This window comes from Lagenorhynchus albirostris, chromosome 7 (assembly GCF_949774975.1).
Source record: "Lagenorhynchus albirostris chromosome 7, mLagAlb1.1, whole genome shotgun sequence".
Taxonomy (NCBI): Eukaryota; Metazoa; Chordata; class Mammalia; order Artiodactyla; family Delphinidae; genus Lagenorhynchus; species Lagenorhynchus albirostris.
In genome coordinates this window covers 47346359-47362653 of record NC_083101.1, presented here as the reverse complement: position 1 = coordinate 47362653, position 16295 = coordinate 47346359, and the positions used below count along the sequence as shown (strand labels likewise).

The window sequence follows — 16295 nt, the reverse complement described above, 5'->3', positions numbered from 1 at the left end:
TGTTATTCTCTACAAGTATTTTCGGTGTACACATCCTCTGTTTCTGATTATGAGCAGGCCCATAGACTTTAAGAGTTGGATGAGCTGAGAGTATAATTGACATTTGTTTAAGAAAGTTGAGATTTGTTAACTAGAACCTGTCCCTAAGGCTGAAGACTGCCTGTGGCAATGCAAAGGGGGTGCTAAGGCAGTACCCATGAACCAAGACATTTTTTGTTTTGTTTTTTATTTTCTGCCTCAGAAAACAGTCCTGGATCTATTCTTCAAGAAATGGGCAATCCAGACCCCAGAGTTTTGCACCACAGATTTTGACAATGATAATTTAATCTGAAAGTAATTTCAAGTATATATTAGCAAACATCTCCTAAGATTGTTAAGAAAAAAATCCCAGTCAGTCAGTTAGTCCTGGAATATCTCCCTTTAAACATTGCAAGTGAGAGATTGAAGTTTCAAACTGGACTTTGGACTGGAATGAACCAAAAAGACTCGAAAGTTCAGGAATCTGTATATTATATAGATTATAGTCAAGGGACTGGAGAGTGAGATTCTTGGTAAATATGCCAAGACAAACTGGTTGCAAATATTCTCCTGGATAATAGAATGAATATGCTTACTCTATGGGGTTGTCAAATTCAGCAGATAAATTCAACTAATTCCAAAGAGGTGTCAAGTCATTAAAGTACAGGTGAAAAGACAAGGAGTCAGGCCACTCTTTTCCCCTGTTTTAGCTCATGGAAATTGTATAACCTGTTAAGGGGCCTGTTGATACTGGCGTTGAAGCTCAGTAGTAGTTGGCAATCTATTTTGAGCTCAAAAGTCTTGGTCTCAAGAATTGACAATTCTTATCAAGAATTGAAAGCAGGGGAAAGGTTGGGAAGCACAGCCAGTATTTTGATGTTATTCCTGACAGATTTCTGTATAAATTGGAAAGTCATCATTAATGGAAGAGCCCTCTCAAAAGCTTATGAGAAACTAGGGTGGAACTGATGCCCAGAAACCCAAACATGTAACATGCGAAGAAGAAAAGTAGCTGCATTTTAGACGGCTTACCTAGTAAGATTTTTCAACCAAATTCCTTCCTTACTTTTTTAACTACATAAGTCACACACATGTGGCTGAATGCAGTGGGAACCAACAGGAGTAGCTTTGGGGGTTCTTTCTTCTCTCCCTCCTTCCCTCTCTTCCTTCCTTTTTTTCCCCTCCTCTATGGGCTCTCCCTGTCCTGTCCCTTAAATGTAATTTGGGCCGATTCTTGAACTTTCTAGTCTTTCTAGTTTGTTCCAGTCCAATTTGAAACTGCAGTTTCTCATCTAGAAGCTTTTCTGTATGAGAAGCGTTTTCCCCCCTGACTCAGAGGAAGAACTTGCTGTTGGTGAATGGATAGTACTTCCATTGTCATTGTTGCTAATTAGCTGAAATTTTCCATTTTCATCTATTGAGGAAGAACTTGCTGTTGGTGAATGGATAGTACTTCCATTGTCATTGTTGACTCAGAGGAAGAACTTGCTGTTGGTGAATGGATAGTACTTCCATTGTCATTGTTGCTAATTAGCTGAAATTTTCCATTTTCATCTATTCTTCAAGCCCATTTTAGAAAGGTGTTTAAAGTGTTGAGAATTTAGAAAATGTCAGATTATACTTCTGTTTTAATTTTGAGTTTCATTTTATTTTGCTTAGTAAATGTAACGTGTGTGGTTATTTTTCTTGGGAATTAGTTCACTGTTATTTTATGACCCAATAAAAGGTCAATTTTTATGATTCTACACATTTTAAAAAAGACTGTGTTTTCTCTGTCAATATGACTTTTTAAAATATCTGTTAGATTAGGTTGTTAAAAGTGTTACACAAGTCTTGTATTGTTTTCCTCTATAGTCTCCCACATAATAAGACAAAAAACTTAAATAGTCTTCCCTTAAAGATGCAGCCCCCTCACCATGTCCTGTGTTACATCACGTGAGATTTTAGTTCCTGGTTTTTTTTCTTTGCCATCTACATACATTTAATTTAAAATGTTTTTTTTTAAGTTAATTTTTTTATACAGCAGGTTCTTTTTTTTTTTCACAGCTTTATTGGAGTATAATTGCTTTAAAATGGTGTGTTAGTTTCTGCTTTATAACAAAGTGAATCAGTTATACATATACATATGTTCCCATATCTCTTCCCTCTTGCATCTCCCTCCCTCCAACCCTCCCTATCCCACCCCTCTAGGTGGTCACAAAGCACCGAGCTGATCTCCCTGTGCTATGCGGCTGCTTCCCACTAGCTATCTGCTTTACGTTTGGTAGTGTATATATGTCCATGCCACTCTCTCACTTTGTCACAGCTTACCCTTCCCCCTCCCCATATCCTCAAGTCCATTCTCTAGTAGGTCTGTGTCTTTATTCCTGTCTTACTCCTAGGTTCTTCATGACATTTTTTTTTGTCTTAGATTCCATATATATGTGTTAGCATACAGTATTTGTTTTTCTCTTTCCGACTTACTTCACTCTGTATAACAGACTCTAGGTCCATCCACCTCACTACAAATAACTCAATTTCGTTTCTTTTTATGGCTGAGTAATATTCCATTGTATATATGTGCCACATCTTCTTTATCCATTCATCCGATGATGGACACTTAGGTTGTTTCCATATCCTGGCTATTGTAAATAGGGCTGCAGTAAACATTTTGGTACATGACTCTATGTGAATTATGGTTTTCACAGGGTATATGCCCAGTAGTGGGATTGCTGGGTCATATGGTAGTTCTATTTGTAGTTTTTTAAGGAACCTCCATACTGTCCTCCATAGTGGCTGTACCAATTAACATTCCCACCAGCAGTAAAAGAAGTTTCCCTTTTCTCCACACCCTCTCCAGCATTTATTGTTTGCAGATTTTTTGATGATGGCCGTTCTGACTAGTGTAAGATGATATCTCATTGTAGTTTTGATTTGCATTTCTCTAATGATTAATGATGTTGAGCATTCTTTCATGTGTTTGTTGGAAGTCTGTATATCTTCTTTGGAGAAATGTCTATTTATGTCTTCTGCCCATTTTTGGATTGGGTTCTTTGTTTTTGTTATTGAGCTGCATGAGCTGCTAATAAATTTTAGAGATTAATCCCTTGTCAGTTGCTTTGTTTGCAAATATTTTCTTCCATTCTGAGGGTTGTCTTTTGGTCTTGTTTATGGTTTCCTTTGCTGTGCAAAAGCTTTTAAGTTTCATTAGGTCCCATTTGTTTATTTTTGCTTTTATTTCCATTTCTCTAGGAGGTGGGTCAAAAAGGATCTTGCTGTGGTTTATGTCATAGAGTGTTCTGCCTATGTTTTCCTCTAAGAGTTTGATAGTTTCTGGCCTTACATTTAGGTCTTTAATCCATTTTGAGCTTATTTCTGTGTATGATGTTAGGGAGTGTGCTAATCTCATACTTTTATATGTACCTGTCCAGTTTTCCCAGCACTACTTATTGAAGAGGCTGTCCTTTCTCCACTGTACATTCCTGCCTCCTTTATCAAAGATAAGGTGACCATATGTGCATGCGTTTATCTCTGGGCTTTCTATCCTGTTCCATTGATCTATATTTCTGTTTTTGTGCCAGTACCATACTGTCTTGATTACTGTAGCTTTGTAGTATAGTCTGAAGTCAGGGAGCCTGATTCCTCCAGCTCCTTTTTTCATTCTCAAAATTGCTTTGGCTATTCGGGGTTTTGTGTCTCCATACAAATTGTGAAATTTTTTGTTCTAGTTCTGTGAAAAATGCCAGTGGTAGTTTGATAGGGATTGCATTCAACCTGTAGATTGCTTCAGGTAGTAGAGTCATTTTCACAATGTTGATTCTTCCAACCCAAGAACATAGTATATCTCTCCATCTATTTGTATCATCTTTAATTTCTTTCATCAGTGTCTTATAATTTTCTGCATACAGGTCTTTTGTCTCCTTAGGTACGTTTATTCCTAGATATTTTATTCTTTTTGTTGCAATGGTAAATGGGAGTGTTTTCTTAATTTCACTTTGAGATTTTTCATCATTAGTGTATAGGAATGCGAGAGATTTCTGTGCATTGTTTCCTGCTACTTTACCGGATTCATTGATTAGCTCTAGTAGTTTTCTGGTAGCATCTTTAGGATTCTCTATGTATAGTATCATGTCATCTGCAAACAGTGACAGCTTTACTTCTTCTTTTCCGATTTGGATTCCTTTTATTTCCTTTTCTTCTCTGATTGCTGTGCCTAAAACTTCCAAAACTTTGTTGAATAAAAGTGGTGAGAGTGGGAAACCTTGTCTTGTTCCTGACCTTAGTGGAAATGCTTTCAGTTTTTCACCATTGAGGACGATGTGGGCTGTGGGTTTGTCATATATGGTCTTTATTATGTTGAGGAAAGTTCCCTCTATGCCTACTTTCTTGAGGATTTTTGTCATAAATGGGTACTGAATTTTTTCGAAAGCTTTCTCTGCATCTATTGAGATGACCATATGGTTTTTCTCCTTCAATTTGTTAATATTGTGTATCACATTGATTGATTTGTATATATTGAAGAATTCTTGCATTCCTGGAATAAACCTCACTTGATCATGGTGTATGATCCTTTTAATGTGCTCTTGGATTCTGTTTGCTAGTATTTTGTTGAGGATTTTTGCACCTATGTTCATCAGTGATATTGGCCTGTAGTTTTCTTTCTTTGTGGCATCCTTGTATGGTTTCGGTATCAGGGTGATGGTGGCCTCGTAGAATGAGTTTGGGAGTGTTCCTCCCTCTGCTATATTTTGGAAGAGTTTGAGAAGGATAGGTCTTAGCTCTTCTCTAAATGTTTGATAGAATTCGCCTGTGAAGTCATCTGGTCCTCAGCTTTTGTTTGTTGGAAGATTTTTAATCACAGTTTCAATTTCAGTGCTTGTGATCAGTCTGTTCATATTTTATATTTCTTCCTGGTTCAGTCTTGGAAGGTTATACCTTTCTAGGAATTTGTCCATTTCTTCCAGGTTGTCCATTTTATTGGCATAGAGTTGCTTGTAGTAGTCTCTTAGGATGCTTTGCATTTCTGCAGTGTCTTTTGTAACTTCTCCTTTTTCATTTCTAATTTTATTGATTTGAATCCTCTCCCTCTTTTGCTTGATGAGTCTGGCTAACGGTTTATCAATTTTGTTTATCTTCTCAAAGAACCAGCTTTTAGTTTTATTGATCTTTGCTATTGTTTTCTTTGTTTCTATTTCATTTATTTCTGCTCTGATCTTTATGATTTCTTTCCTTCTGCTAACTTTGGGTTTTGCTGGTTCTCCTTTCTCTAGTTCCTTCAGGTGTAAGTTTACATTGTTTATTTGAAATTTTTCTTGTTTCTTGAGGTAGGCTTGTATAGCTATAATCTTCCCTCTTAGAACTGCTTTTGCTGCATCGCATAGGTTTTGGATCGTCGTGTTTTCATTGTCATTTGTCTCTAGGTATTTTTTGATTTCCTCTTTGATATCTTCAGTGATCTCTTCATTGTTTAGTAATGTATTGTTTAGCCTCCATGTGTTTGTGTTTTTTATGGTTTTTTCCTCGTAATTCATTTCTAATCTCATAGCGTTGTGGTCAGAAAAGATGCTTGATGTGATTTCAATTTTCTTAAATTTACTGAGGCTTGATTTGTGACCCAAGATGTGATCTATCCTGGAGAATGTTCCATGCTCATTTGAGAAGAAAGTGTAATCTGCTATTTTTGGATGGAATGTCCTATAAATATCAATTTAATCTATTTGGTCTATTGTGTCGTTTAAAGCTTCTGTTTCCTTATTTATTTTCATTTTGGATGATCTGTGCATTGGGGTAAGTGAGGTGTTAAAGTCCCCCACTATTATTGTTTTACTGTCAATTTCCCCTTTTATGGCTGTTAGCAGTTGCCTTATATATTGAGGTGCTCCTATGTTGGGTACATAAATATTTATAATTGTTATATCTTCTTGGATTGATCCCTTGATCATTATGTAGTGTCCTTCCTTGTCTCTTGTAACACTTTTATTTTAAAGTCTATTTTATCTGATATGAGTATTGCTACTCCAGCTTTGATTTCCATTTGCATGGAATATCTTTTTCCATCCCCTCACTTTCAGTCTGTATGTGTGTCTAGGTCTAAAGTGGGTCTCTTGTAGAAAGCATATATATGGATCTTGTTTTTGTATCCATTCAGCAAGCCTGTGTCTTTTAGTTGGAGCATTTAATCCATTCACGTTTAAGGTAATTATTGATATGTATGTTCCTATGACCATTTTCTTAATTGTTTTGGGTTTGTTTTTGTAGGTCATTTTTTTCTCTTGTGTTTCCCACTTAGAGAAGTTCCTTTAGCATTTGTTGTAGAGCTGGTTTGGTGGTGCTGAATTCTCTCAGCTTTTGCTTGTCTGTAAAGCTTTTGGTTTCTCCTTCGAATCTGAATGAGATCCTTGCTGCGTAGAGTAATCTTGGTTGTAGGTTCTTCCCTTTCATCACTTTATCATGCCACTCCCTTCTGGCTTGTAGAGTTTGTGGTGAGAAGTCAGCTGTTAATGTTATGGGAGTTCCCTTATATGTTATTTGTCGTTTTTCCCTTGCTGCTTTCAATAATTTTTCTTTGTCTTTAATTTTTGCTAATTTGATTATATGTGTCTCGGCGTGTTTCTCCTTGGGTGTATCCTGTGTGGGACTCTCTGCACGTCCTGGACTTGGGTGGCTATTTTCTTTCCCATGTTAGGGAAGTTTTCGACTATAATCTCTTCAGATATTTTCTCGGGTACTTTCTCTCTGTCTTCTCCTTCTGGGACCGCTATAATACGAATGGTGTTGTGTTTAATGTTTTCCCAGTGGTGTCTTAGGCTGTCTTCATTTCTTTTCATTCTTTTTTCTTTATTCTGTTCTGCAGCAGTGAATTCCACCATTCTGTCTTCCAGGTCACTTATCCATTCTTCTGCCTCAGTTATTCTGCTATTGATTCCTTCTACTGTAGTTTTCATTTCAGTTACTGTATTGTTCATCTCTGTTTGTTTGTTCTTTAATTCTTCTAGGTCTTTGTTAAACATTTCTTGCATCTTCTCGATCTTTGCCTCCATTCTTTTTCCGAGGTCCTGGATCATCTTCACTATCATTATTCTGAATTCTTTTCTGGAAGGTTGCCTATCTCCACTTCATTTAGTTGTTTGTCTGGGGTTGTATCTTGTTTCTTCACCTGGTACATAGCCCTCTGCCTTTTCATCCTGTCTGTCTTTCTGTGGATGTGGTTTTTTTCCCCCAGGCTGCAGGATTGTAGTTCTTCTTGCTTCTGCTGTATGCCCTCTGGTGGATGTCTAAAATGTTTTAAATTTGGATCCTCTGTCTTTGTTTTGGATGTATTTTCTTAGACGATGATAATCTTTTCCAATAAGGTGGGTGAAAAACAATCCAAATCCTTGAACTACCAAAAATGGTGTTACTTTCTTCTGACTCTTGAATGATGCACTTCAGCTACAGAGAGAATTTTCTTTAAAATGATTTTCCCACCAGCATCCAGTGTGCTGATGTCAATCTGATTGTCATTCCCTTCTAGCTAATTTGCTGGCCTTCAGGATTTTCTTCATTCTTGAGGTTCTGAAATTTCACTTATAGATATGTTTTTGTTTTTGTTTTTTTCAGTCCATTTTCTTTAATATAGTATTACTTCTGTTCTGGGAAATGAATTTCCTTCTCTCTCTTTCTTGTGCATGCATGCTCATTTATTTTCTCTGCCACCCCCCCAGCCCATTTCCCTTGCTCTTAGTATATTCTTCCCTCCAATCTGTTCTTTCTTTCGCAACTCTTCTTAGAAAAATAGTGAAACTTCTGTGTATACTTTTGCGCTACATTCTCAGAGAATGCTAGTGGCCCAAACTGGCAAGTTATTAAATTCACTCTCACTGTTACAGTAGCCTGTTCCTCTGTCAAGGATACAATGTCCTAGTCTATGCACGTAACAATGCTTATTTTAGATCATTTTTTTGCCTCTTGTTGCTTTAGTAAGTCTGATTCCTCATGTGTTCATTCAACAATATTTACTAGGCACACACGAAGATCCAGGCACTTTTCTGGTTGCTGGAGATTGAATTCGATGCCTCTGTCATGGTGTTAACTTTTCTCTTGGGTGTGTGATTATGGTAGCAAGCTAGCGCATCCTTTTCTATAGGTGACAGGCTATATAAACATCCTTTACTTGCAGCCAGAAATATTTTTTTTCATGTGCCTTAAACTTTGAAAAGATTGACATTAAAATCCAGTTTTCCTAATTCTCTTGCCCTTCATTACTAACTGACATCACTGGTCTCTCTTTTTTGTTGTTGTTCTTTTAACAGTTGGCTGAAGCTGAGTAGAGGCTGCTAGGATACGGCATGTTCTTCCCTATTACTTTAAGTCCAAATTATTTTCCTCCTGCAGACGTTTACGTTTCTAATCCAACCCCATTCTAGTCAAGAGTCCTCTTATTTCACAAATGAGGAAACTGATGTTGAGAATGTAAAGCAATTTTCTCAAGGTCACGCAGGTCATAATATGCAAGAAGCAAGAACTCCAGTGCCATTTTTCCTCTGCACTTTAAAAAGCTTCTGCTATGTGTGGGGGCTGGGGGCATATGGGAAATCTCTGTACCTTCCTCTCAATTTTGCTGTGAACCTAAAACTGCTCTTAAAAAATGTCTTAAAATTTTAAAAAAGAAGAAGAAGGAAAAGCTTCTGCTTAAGACAGACCCTGCTCAGGTCAATCAGTACTTTTCCAAGTGCTGAGACAAGTCAGGCAATATCAGTTCTGATTTCTTTCTCAAACTCTTCCCACTGCCTTCTGTTCCTTTGTTTCACTCTGGTCGGGATTGTCTCTGGCACTGCTATAATCTGGGCATTCCCTTTGGTTCTCCTCTGTGTTTAATTCCCATTTTCTGGACCTAAGAAGTTCTTTTACTTTGCATTACTCTCACATTTTTTAAAAACACATCTTCTACGAGCTTTCTAAGCTCTTAAAGGAGAAAAACATTCAAGATTTTGTGTATCTAATCATATATCTCTATTCTATTTTCACACTTGACTGATAATTTACAAGGGTATAAAATTCTACTTTAAAATAACTTCCCTCCTTAAATCAACTATACTTCAATAAAATAAATTTTTTAAAAATTAAAAAAAACCTTCCTCCAGAATTTTAAAGCCATTGTTCTGTTTTCAGCATCACTGGTGTTTCCTGCCATTTGTCTATGACTGGTTTTCTTTCTCTGGAACCTTTCAGAATCTTCACTTTACTTGTAGACTTAATATCTCACAATTATATGCCTTACTTGGCTTCTGTTTTTCATGCACTGAACTGAGCATTCTATGAGGATTTTCAGTTTGGAGAGACTAATATTATTTCTCAGACAATTTCACCCCCTTCATTTCCTTTAAAAAAAAAGTTTTTTTTTTTAGAACTTTTATTCTAAATGTTAGATCTCTTAGATTGAGCATAATTTTTTTATCTTTTCATCCTTGACTTTCATACTTCTTCTCTGAGAAATTCTCTTCTAATTTAACCTTCTGTTGACTCCCATATTTCATTGTTAACATTTTTACTTTTGGAGAGCTCTTTTATTTTTTTTTTGCGATACGTGGGCCTCTCACTGTTGTGGCCCCTCCCGTTGCAGAGCACAGGCTCCGGACGCGCAGGCTCAGTGGCCATGGCTCACAGGCCTAGCCACTCCGCGGCATGTGGGATTTTTCTGGACCGGGGCACGAACCCATGTCCCCTGCATCGGCAGGCAGACTCTCAACCACTGCGCCACCAGGGAAGCCCTCCTGCAGTGTCCGTTGAACCTTAAATGCACATTCATATTTAAGTGTGATGCTCCAAGATGCTGATTGGAAGATCTGGGTGGGGTAGCATTTGTTGACTGGTCAACTTCATTATATGATGAACAGTGAAGGTAGTAAACAGCCCTTTAAATTGTGGGTCCCAAAAGTCATGAGGACATTTTACTTCTAGAGCCATTCATCTTCTCTAGGAAGAAGTCCTTCAGTCCTGCCAGGACTGGTGGAAACAGTACATGTGGCATTTTGGGGAAGATGACCAAGGGTCCCAGAGGTCAGCCAGATGTCCACTTAAACCTCTTCTTTTCAGCCTGTGCCTCACCTTGTCCTTTTGGGCTTGTACCCTCTAAATACTATCCAATTTCTACAAAGGGTAAATCTCTTCTGCAAGGAGCAGGTTAGGGGTGGTTGGCTGATTTCAGCAGGGAAAAGAGTCCTGCCAAGGTTTAATTATCTGTATACAGACTTTCAGCCAATTCCCTGTTAACAGCCACATGCTCCTTTCTCTTTCCAAGTTGCCTCCAGGTTCTTATACTTGTTTTTTCTTCCGAGAAGATGCTGAAATATTTCCGCTGCTCATGTCTCCTCTCTGCTTATGGTTTAATAAATGTTATACTCCTTTACTGGTATTTTAGTAGAGATTTGCTGAGGAAGAGAGATGGATACATTTATCAATCTGCTAGGATGAACTAAAAATCTGGCTGAATAACTGTATCCTGTAATCACTAGAAAAATCTCATTTATTCACTCCCAGATGCAATAAAGTTTGCATATTCTTAAACAGTCCTAAAAAAATAAGGAATTAATTAGTATCACATTTTATAAATTCTGCAACACAGAACTGTGTGAATCTAGGAAATCGAAAGCATCAACTTCTCCTCTAGCTAACACTTTTAAAATATAAATACTTTTACCATTTGCCTTAACTACATTTCATATTGAGATGGCATGCCTTTAAATAAAAGCATCTTAAAATTGAAAACTAAAATTCCATTTTCATCTGTATATACCATGTGACTCTTCTGGGCACAGGCGATTCATGGTTTTTGTGATTTATTTTTAGAGGAGAACACTAAAGAATGGAACCACCACAGCTTGTTACTTTGCAACAATTCACACTGACTCATCGCTGCTCCTTGCGGAAATTACAGGTGAGGAGATGAAAGGATGATTTACGGGCACATGAAGCATGTCCAGACCATGCCAGCAGTGACTTATACTTGTGAGCAGTCCTGCCTTTTAATTGCTAGAATTTAAGCACTGCATTTCTTGCAAGTAATTAGGTATTTGTGTTTCACTGTGGCCCTTGAACTTTTTCTGTTGTTTAAGTAATTTATTTACCTTTAGTTTTTGGCTGCAGAATGATGTAAATGGGTCTGAATTTTGTGTATTAATTTAGGGCTTTTTGGAGCAGGTTTACTAATTCTAGCAATAGCAACAGTTTATCTATCAGCAGATAGATCTTAGCTGTTGGCTAGACTCAGGGCACTATGCTAGATGCAGGGAACACAGTAAAACGGAAAATAGTCTCTGCCCTTGAGGAACCAGACAGGATTAACTGATTAATAGGTACATACATTGATTAATGACTTTAGTAATGGCTGTAGTGCTTTTACTAGATGCCTGGTATTGTGCAAAGAACTCTACGTGGATTAGTTCAGCTCAGTTGCAAACAGCCTTCTGGAGCAGTTATTCAGGTCCTTGTGTTACAGATGGATAAACTGATGCTCAGAGAGGTTATGTAACATGCCCAAGTCACACAGCTAGTAAGCAGAGATGAGACTGGATTTACACTGATGATTCCAAAACTTGTACCCAGTACAGTGCCTAGCACATAGCAGGTGCTCAGTAAATACTGTTGACTGATGTGCTGACACTACTGCTTGCTGGCCAAGGTAGTTTATACCAAAGACCTCAAGGGTGACACTGAAAGTAAATATTGCAAATTTTGGAGGAGACAGAATGAACCCAGGGTTGGATCACCTGGGAAGATTTCATTGAAGGGATCTTTAAATTGGCCTTTGAAGGGAAGATAAAATGAGGAGAGAGGAAAATGCCTTTCAGACAGGAAAGATGACATGGGGGTATGGGTATGGGGACAGGAACGTTCATAGTGGATATACAGGAGGCAGGGAACAGAGTAGCTGAACTAAAGGGAAGGATTCATGGCATGGTGGGATGGGAGAGGTTGGGCAGAGGGGATGGTTCAGTCTCTGGAGAGATTCAAATATGCATCAGACTCAAAAAAAGTTTTCAGCGAGATGAGGTATGTGATGAAGGTGGTGTTTTAAGGAAGAGTAATCTAATGGCCAGGCATTACAGTGAATTACAGGGGAAAGAGAGAGATAGAAAGACTTCTGAAAGACTCAAGACAGCGGTGGAGACATTGTTGAAAAAATGAACATTGCCTCATGTAGCATCAACTTTCTAGCTGAAATAGAATTCCTCTAGCACCTTTGATAAGCATGAGGTTCTTCAGTGCTGAGAACTGCTGGTAGGAGTAAGTAAAATCCCCCACAGATAATGATATTGGCACTGCTACACTTAAGAATAGCGACAGTATCTTTTCTAAGCCCATGTGCCAGCCACTTTACATACATTATTGGGTATAGTCCTCATAACCCTGCACATAGAGGAGGACACTAGACACATCTGGGTTTAGACCTTAAGCAAATAATATCCTTCATTCTGGGAGTAATCAGAGGAGTAAGGTGCTAATGGGAGAACCTTTACTACTTACAGAATTGATCGAGGTCTTGTTGTTACTGTTCTTAAATGGTGTGATGATCTTTTACGTTCTCACTTATGTTTTTATAACGATTTTAATTTAAGATGTTTTAAAGAGGCTTAGGAAAGGTACAGTTTGGGAAAGAAACATGACTTTAGATTCTTTTTGTGTGTGTCTCACAGATAAATTCGGGCAGCGGGCATTTGTGGGCAAAGTCTGCATGGATTTGAATGACACTGTTCCAGAATACAAGGAAACCACTGAGGAATCAATCAAGGAAACAGAGAGGTATGTTTGTCTTGATTTGTCTTACAGATGGAGTTGGAGATGGGAAAAAGAAACCTCTTTAACCCAGGCAGAATGTGCACATATATCACTGCCTGGGTTTGCCTAACTTCATGAAATTGATCTGATCCTAAGGCAAATGTTGCATGTCAGTACTATTTTTGTATATCAAATCATATTTTAAAGCCTCTGGGAACTTGTTATAGGAGTCCTAGGGCAAATCCCTTTATAAAATGAAGGATTTTTAAAAAAGTAAATGATTTACCCACTCCCTGTCATTCGTTGTAGATTGGGGCTTCTCCTGTAGATTAAACTTGCACTTAAGTGTCTGTGGCCTGCTCATTAAATTACTTTTGGTTGTGGGTCATCCTGTTGCTTGAGATCATGTGCTTTTGTTATGTTCTTTTTATTTTACATGGGGATATGCTAGTGATACCATAGGTACTTTTTCTGTATTTCTTTAACGGCTTTTCCATTGTGCCTTGAGGATTTGACAAGGAATTGTGTTGTATGACACTCAACATCCAAGAGATATAGAAGAAAATTCTTTAGCTTTAAATCTTGCCTAAGACCAAACATATCCTGATGCAAGTTTGAGAAGTCCAGCTTTTCTCCATTCCCAGGCCTCCTTCACCTTAAGTGTGTCCTCTGTAAAGGGTGGCTTAGGTGCTGCTATGTTCCCAGAAAGAGAAGGAAGCACACACTTTCCCTTTAGCTTTTGGCCATATGCTCAACTTTTCTATGAATCTGTGTTTGTGGGAATAGTGAACCCTGATTCACATTTTATTCTTAAACAAAGGATTACCAGAAAGCAGGAAGCTATAGCTCATAAATATTTTCAGCCAGGGCAGAAACAGTCATTTCATAGGCCCTATGGATACCACCATCCCTGAAGATATAATTGGTAAGATCACCATCCCCGTCACTACCCATTTCACAACCATGTCTGGCCTATTCCTTCTGCTTTACTCCAACATCCATGCCCAGGAGGACTCAGCCTTTGAAAATAAATGATGCTATTGTGATTCTGTGAGCAAGCAGCTTCCACTTTAGGGAAACTGGGAGTAGAGAGCCCCATGGCTTCTAAACACCTCCAGATACACAGGACTCCATGACTCTGATATCCATGGAACATAACATACTGCAGTATTCCCCCAAACAGAGCTTAAGCTAGTAGAATGGCTTGAGCGCTGTGGGAATACTTGTGAACAGCCCGGCTGATGTTAGATGATAAAATTGCATTTCCCTGTGATTTTGCACTCCATCGCTCTGGCTGCAAATGAGAAAGCAGGGTAATTACTGCTTGCTAATCCTTAATTAGTGGTGGTGAAACATGTGCAGCATTAGAAATGTTTACATGGAAATTAGGACATGTAAGGCTCATGTTTTCGTGCTTTTAAAAAATTAATTTCAAAAATGCCTGAATGTTCTAACTTTCCGTTTGTTGCTTTATTTCAGATTTGTGTCAGAAATGCTCCAAAGGAATGTAAGTAAACTTGTTCCCAGCTCGCTTTTTAATTGTCTTCCTGTTAGTTGTAGGATTTGTTCTTAAGCTGTTTGGTAGAGGTTAGCCTGTATACATTTGGCCTATTCCATGCATGCAGAAGTATTTTCCTAAAGCCTTAAATTGTTTTCATGGTGGATGCATCAACTCAGCTTAGGAAGGTCAGGCATTTTTTACTTTCTCAGTGGTTTTCCCTCCCTCTCCTCTGGGACCTTCTAATTTCATAGGACAGGCCGGTGGGGAGGCGGGGGAGGGCTTCATGCATGTAGACAGATTGGTGGCAACTGGATGCTGTGGCATGGTTTATTGGCTACATCACCATTGGCTCTGGCCTCTTGTACCCCCTGATCTGGTCTGAAACACAGGTGGTGTCCAGCCCTGATGCCCCAGCCAGACTGCCTTGGTTCACAGATGCGTGCATGTCGTGTGGCCTGCAGGCACTCAGCCAGGCACCCCCGTTCCACAGTGCCCTGGTGTTGGTGATCCTGTGAAGACAGTGCTGTTTTCTGTCCCACCCCCAGCAGGCTTGTCTATGGCTCTGCTGTGCCGTCTCTTAGATTTGCAAACCAGACTCTTCCCTCACCATTTTTTAAGGTCTGACTGGAAGCCATAGGAAACCTCAGTATTGCTTTCAGTCTAATCTTGGGAGACCTAGGTGCAGCTTTGTGGATCCTTATCCTTGCCGCTCTTCTATGAGTCCTTCTCTACTGCTCAGCCACAAAGGTGACATCAGAGCCATGCCTGCAACTAAGTAAAAGTCCTCAGGGAGGCCATGGCCAGCATACCACCCCAAGATGTAGAAAGGGGAACAGGCTACCACTTCTTTCTTAGTCTTCCCAGCACTCTCCCTTAAAACGTCTCCTCTGCCTCCTAATTCTCTTCATAAAAGCCACCCAGTCTAGGCCTGGTCTGAGCCTTCACGTGCCTTGCGTTTGAGATGGGATCTTCTTCCATTGAACTTGGTGCTACAGAATATACCCTTCCTTGTTCTCATCCGTGAGCCATTTCCATGAAATCCAGCACTTCTGCCCACTCCTGGAATGAAGGACTGTCCCTAGAGATGAAGACATAAAATCATTTTGTGGTATGATATGCATTTCCTTACCAAGTGTTTTTGATTATTTCCAGTATTCTAGAGTGCAGCCCATAGTGACACCACGTTTTTCCCTTTCCTGCTCTGAGACTTTGTTGGGTGAACTTGGGAACATCGCGAAGACCCATGATTTGCACATTCAGGTGGGCGTTTTTCTCCTATTTGCCTCTGTCTAGACCTGCAAGACTTCTCTGTACCCTAAATTCTGGCAGTAATCTCCAATTCTTTTACTGAGATGATGGAGGAGGTGGGTTTCCCCTTTTCTCTTTTAGTTCTTTTGGTTGGCAATTAATGTGACATAAAGCAGATTAACAGGAGAAAATCAAATTTATTATGTGCATACAGGAAATCCACATAAGTATGAAAGAATTCCAAAGACAGCGAGGCAAGGTGAGGTATATATATATTCTGGACTAAGTAGAAGGAAACAGGGGTCTGAGGTTTCAAGGGGAAATAAGGTAATTCACTGGAAGATAAAAAGAGTTAATATTTGGTAAACAAAAGTTTGCTGAACCATTCAAAGACAATGGGATACAGACAAGTTTGATTAAATGGGCTTGCTAGGTTCCTCTTGTCTACCATGCCTAATACCTTACTACAGTTATCTATGGTAATAGCTCCTTCCTGGGACAGCCCTCCTATCTTAAATTCTTTTAGGTGGTAAGGAGGGAGTTCAAAGGTTCTTCCTGAGTCTTTCGGGCATTGATTGGTTTTTAACTCAAAATAATCTACATGGGCTTCCCTGGTGGCGCAGTGGTTGGGAGTCCGCCTGCCGATGCAGGGGGCGCGGGTTTGTGCCCCGGTCCAGGAGGATCCCACGTGCTGCGGAGCGGCTGGGCCCGTGAGCCATGGCCACTGGGCCTGCACATCCGGAGCCTGTGCTCCGCGGCGGGAGAGACCGCAGTGGTGGGAGGCCCACGTACT

The 16295-nt window shown here is 39.3% G+C and overlaps 1 protein-coding gene across 1 annotated transcript in view; it reads left to right on the top strand.

Moving 5' to 3' along the window:
* The window catches only part of GDA (guanine deaminase), a 126840-nt gene that overhangs the window by 60572 nt on the left and 49973 nt on the right, over nt 1-16295 (top strand). Inside the window, exons 4-7 of the mRNA XM_060154979.1 lie at nt 10825-10912; nt 12672-12777; nt 14233-14260; nt 15407-15514. Of these exons, the coding sequence (XP_060010962.1) occupies nt 10825-10912; nt 12672-12777; nt 14233-14260; nt 15407-15514 (330 nt within the window). The remainder of the gene's footprint in view (nt 1-10824; nt 10913-12671; nt 12778-14232; nt 14261-15406; nt 15515-16295) is intronic.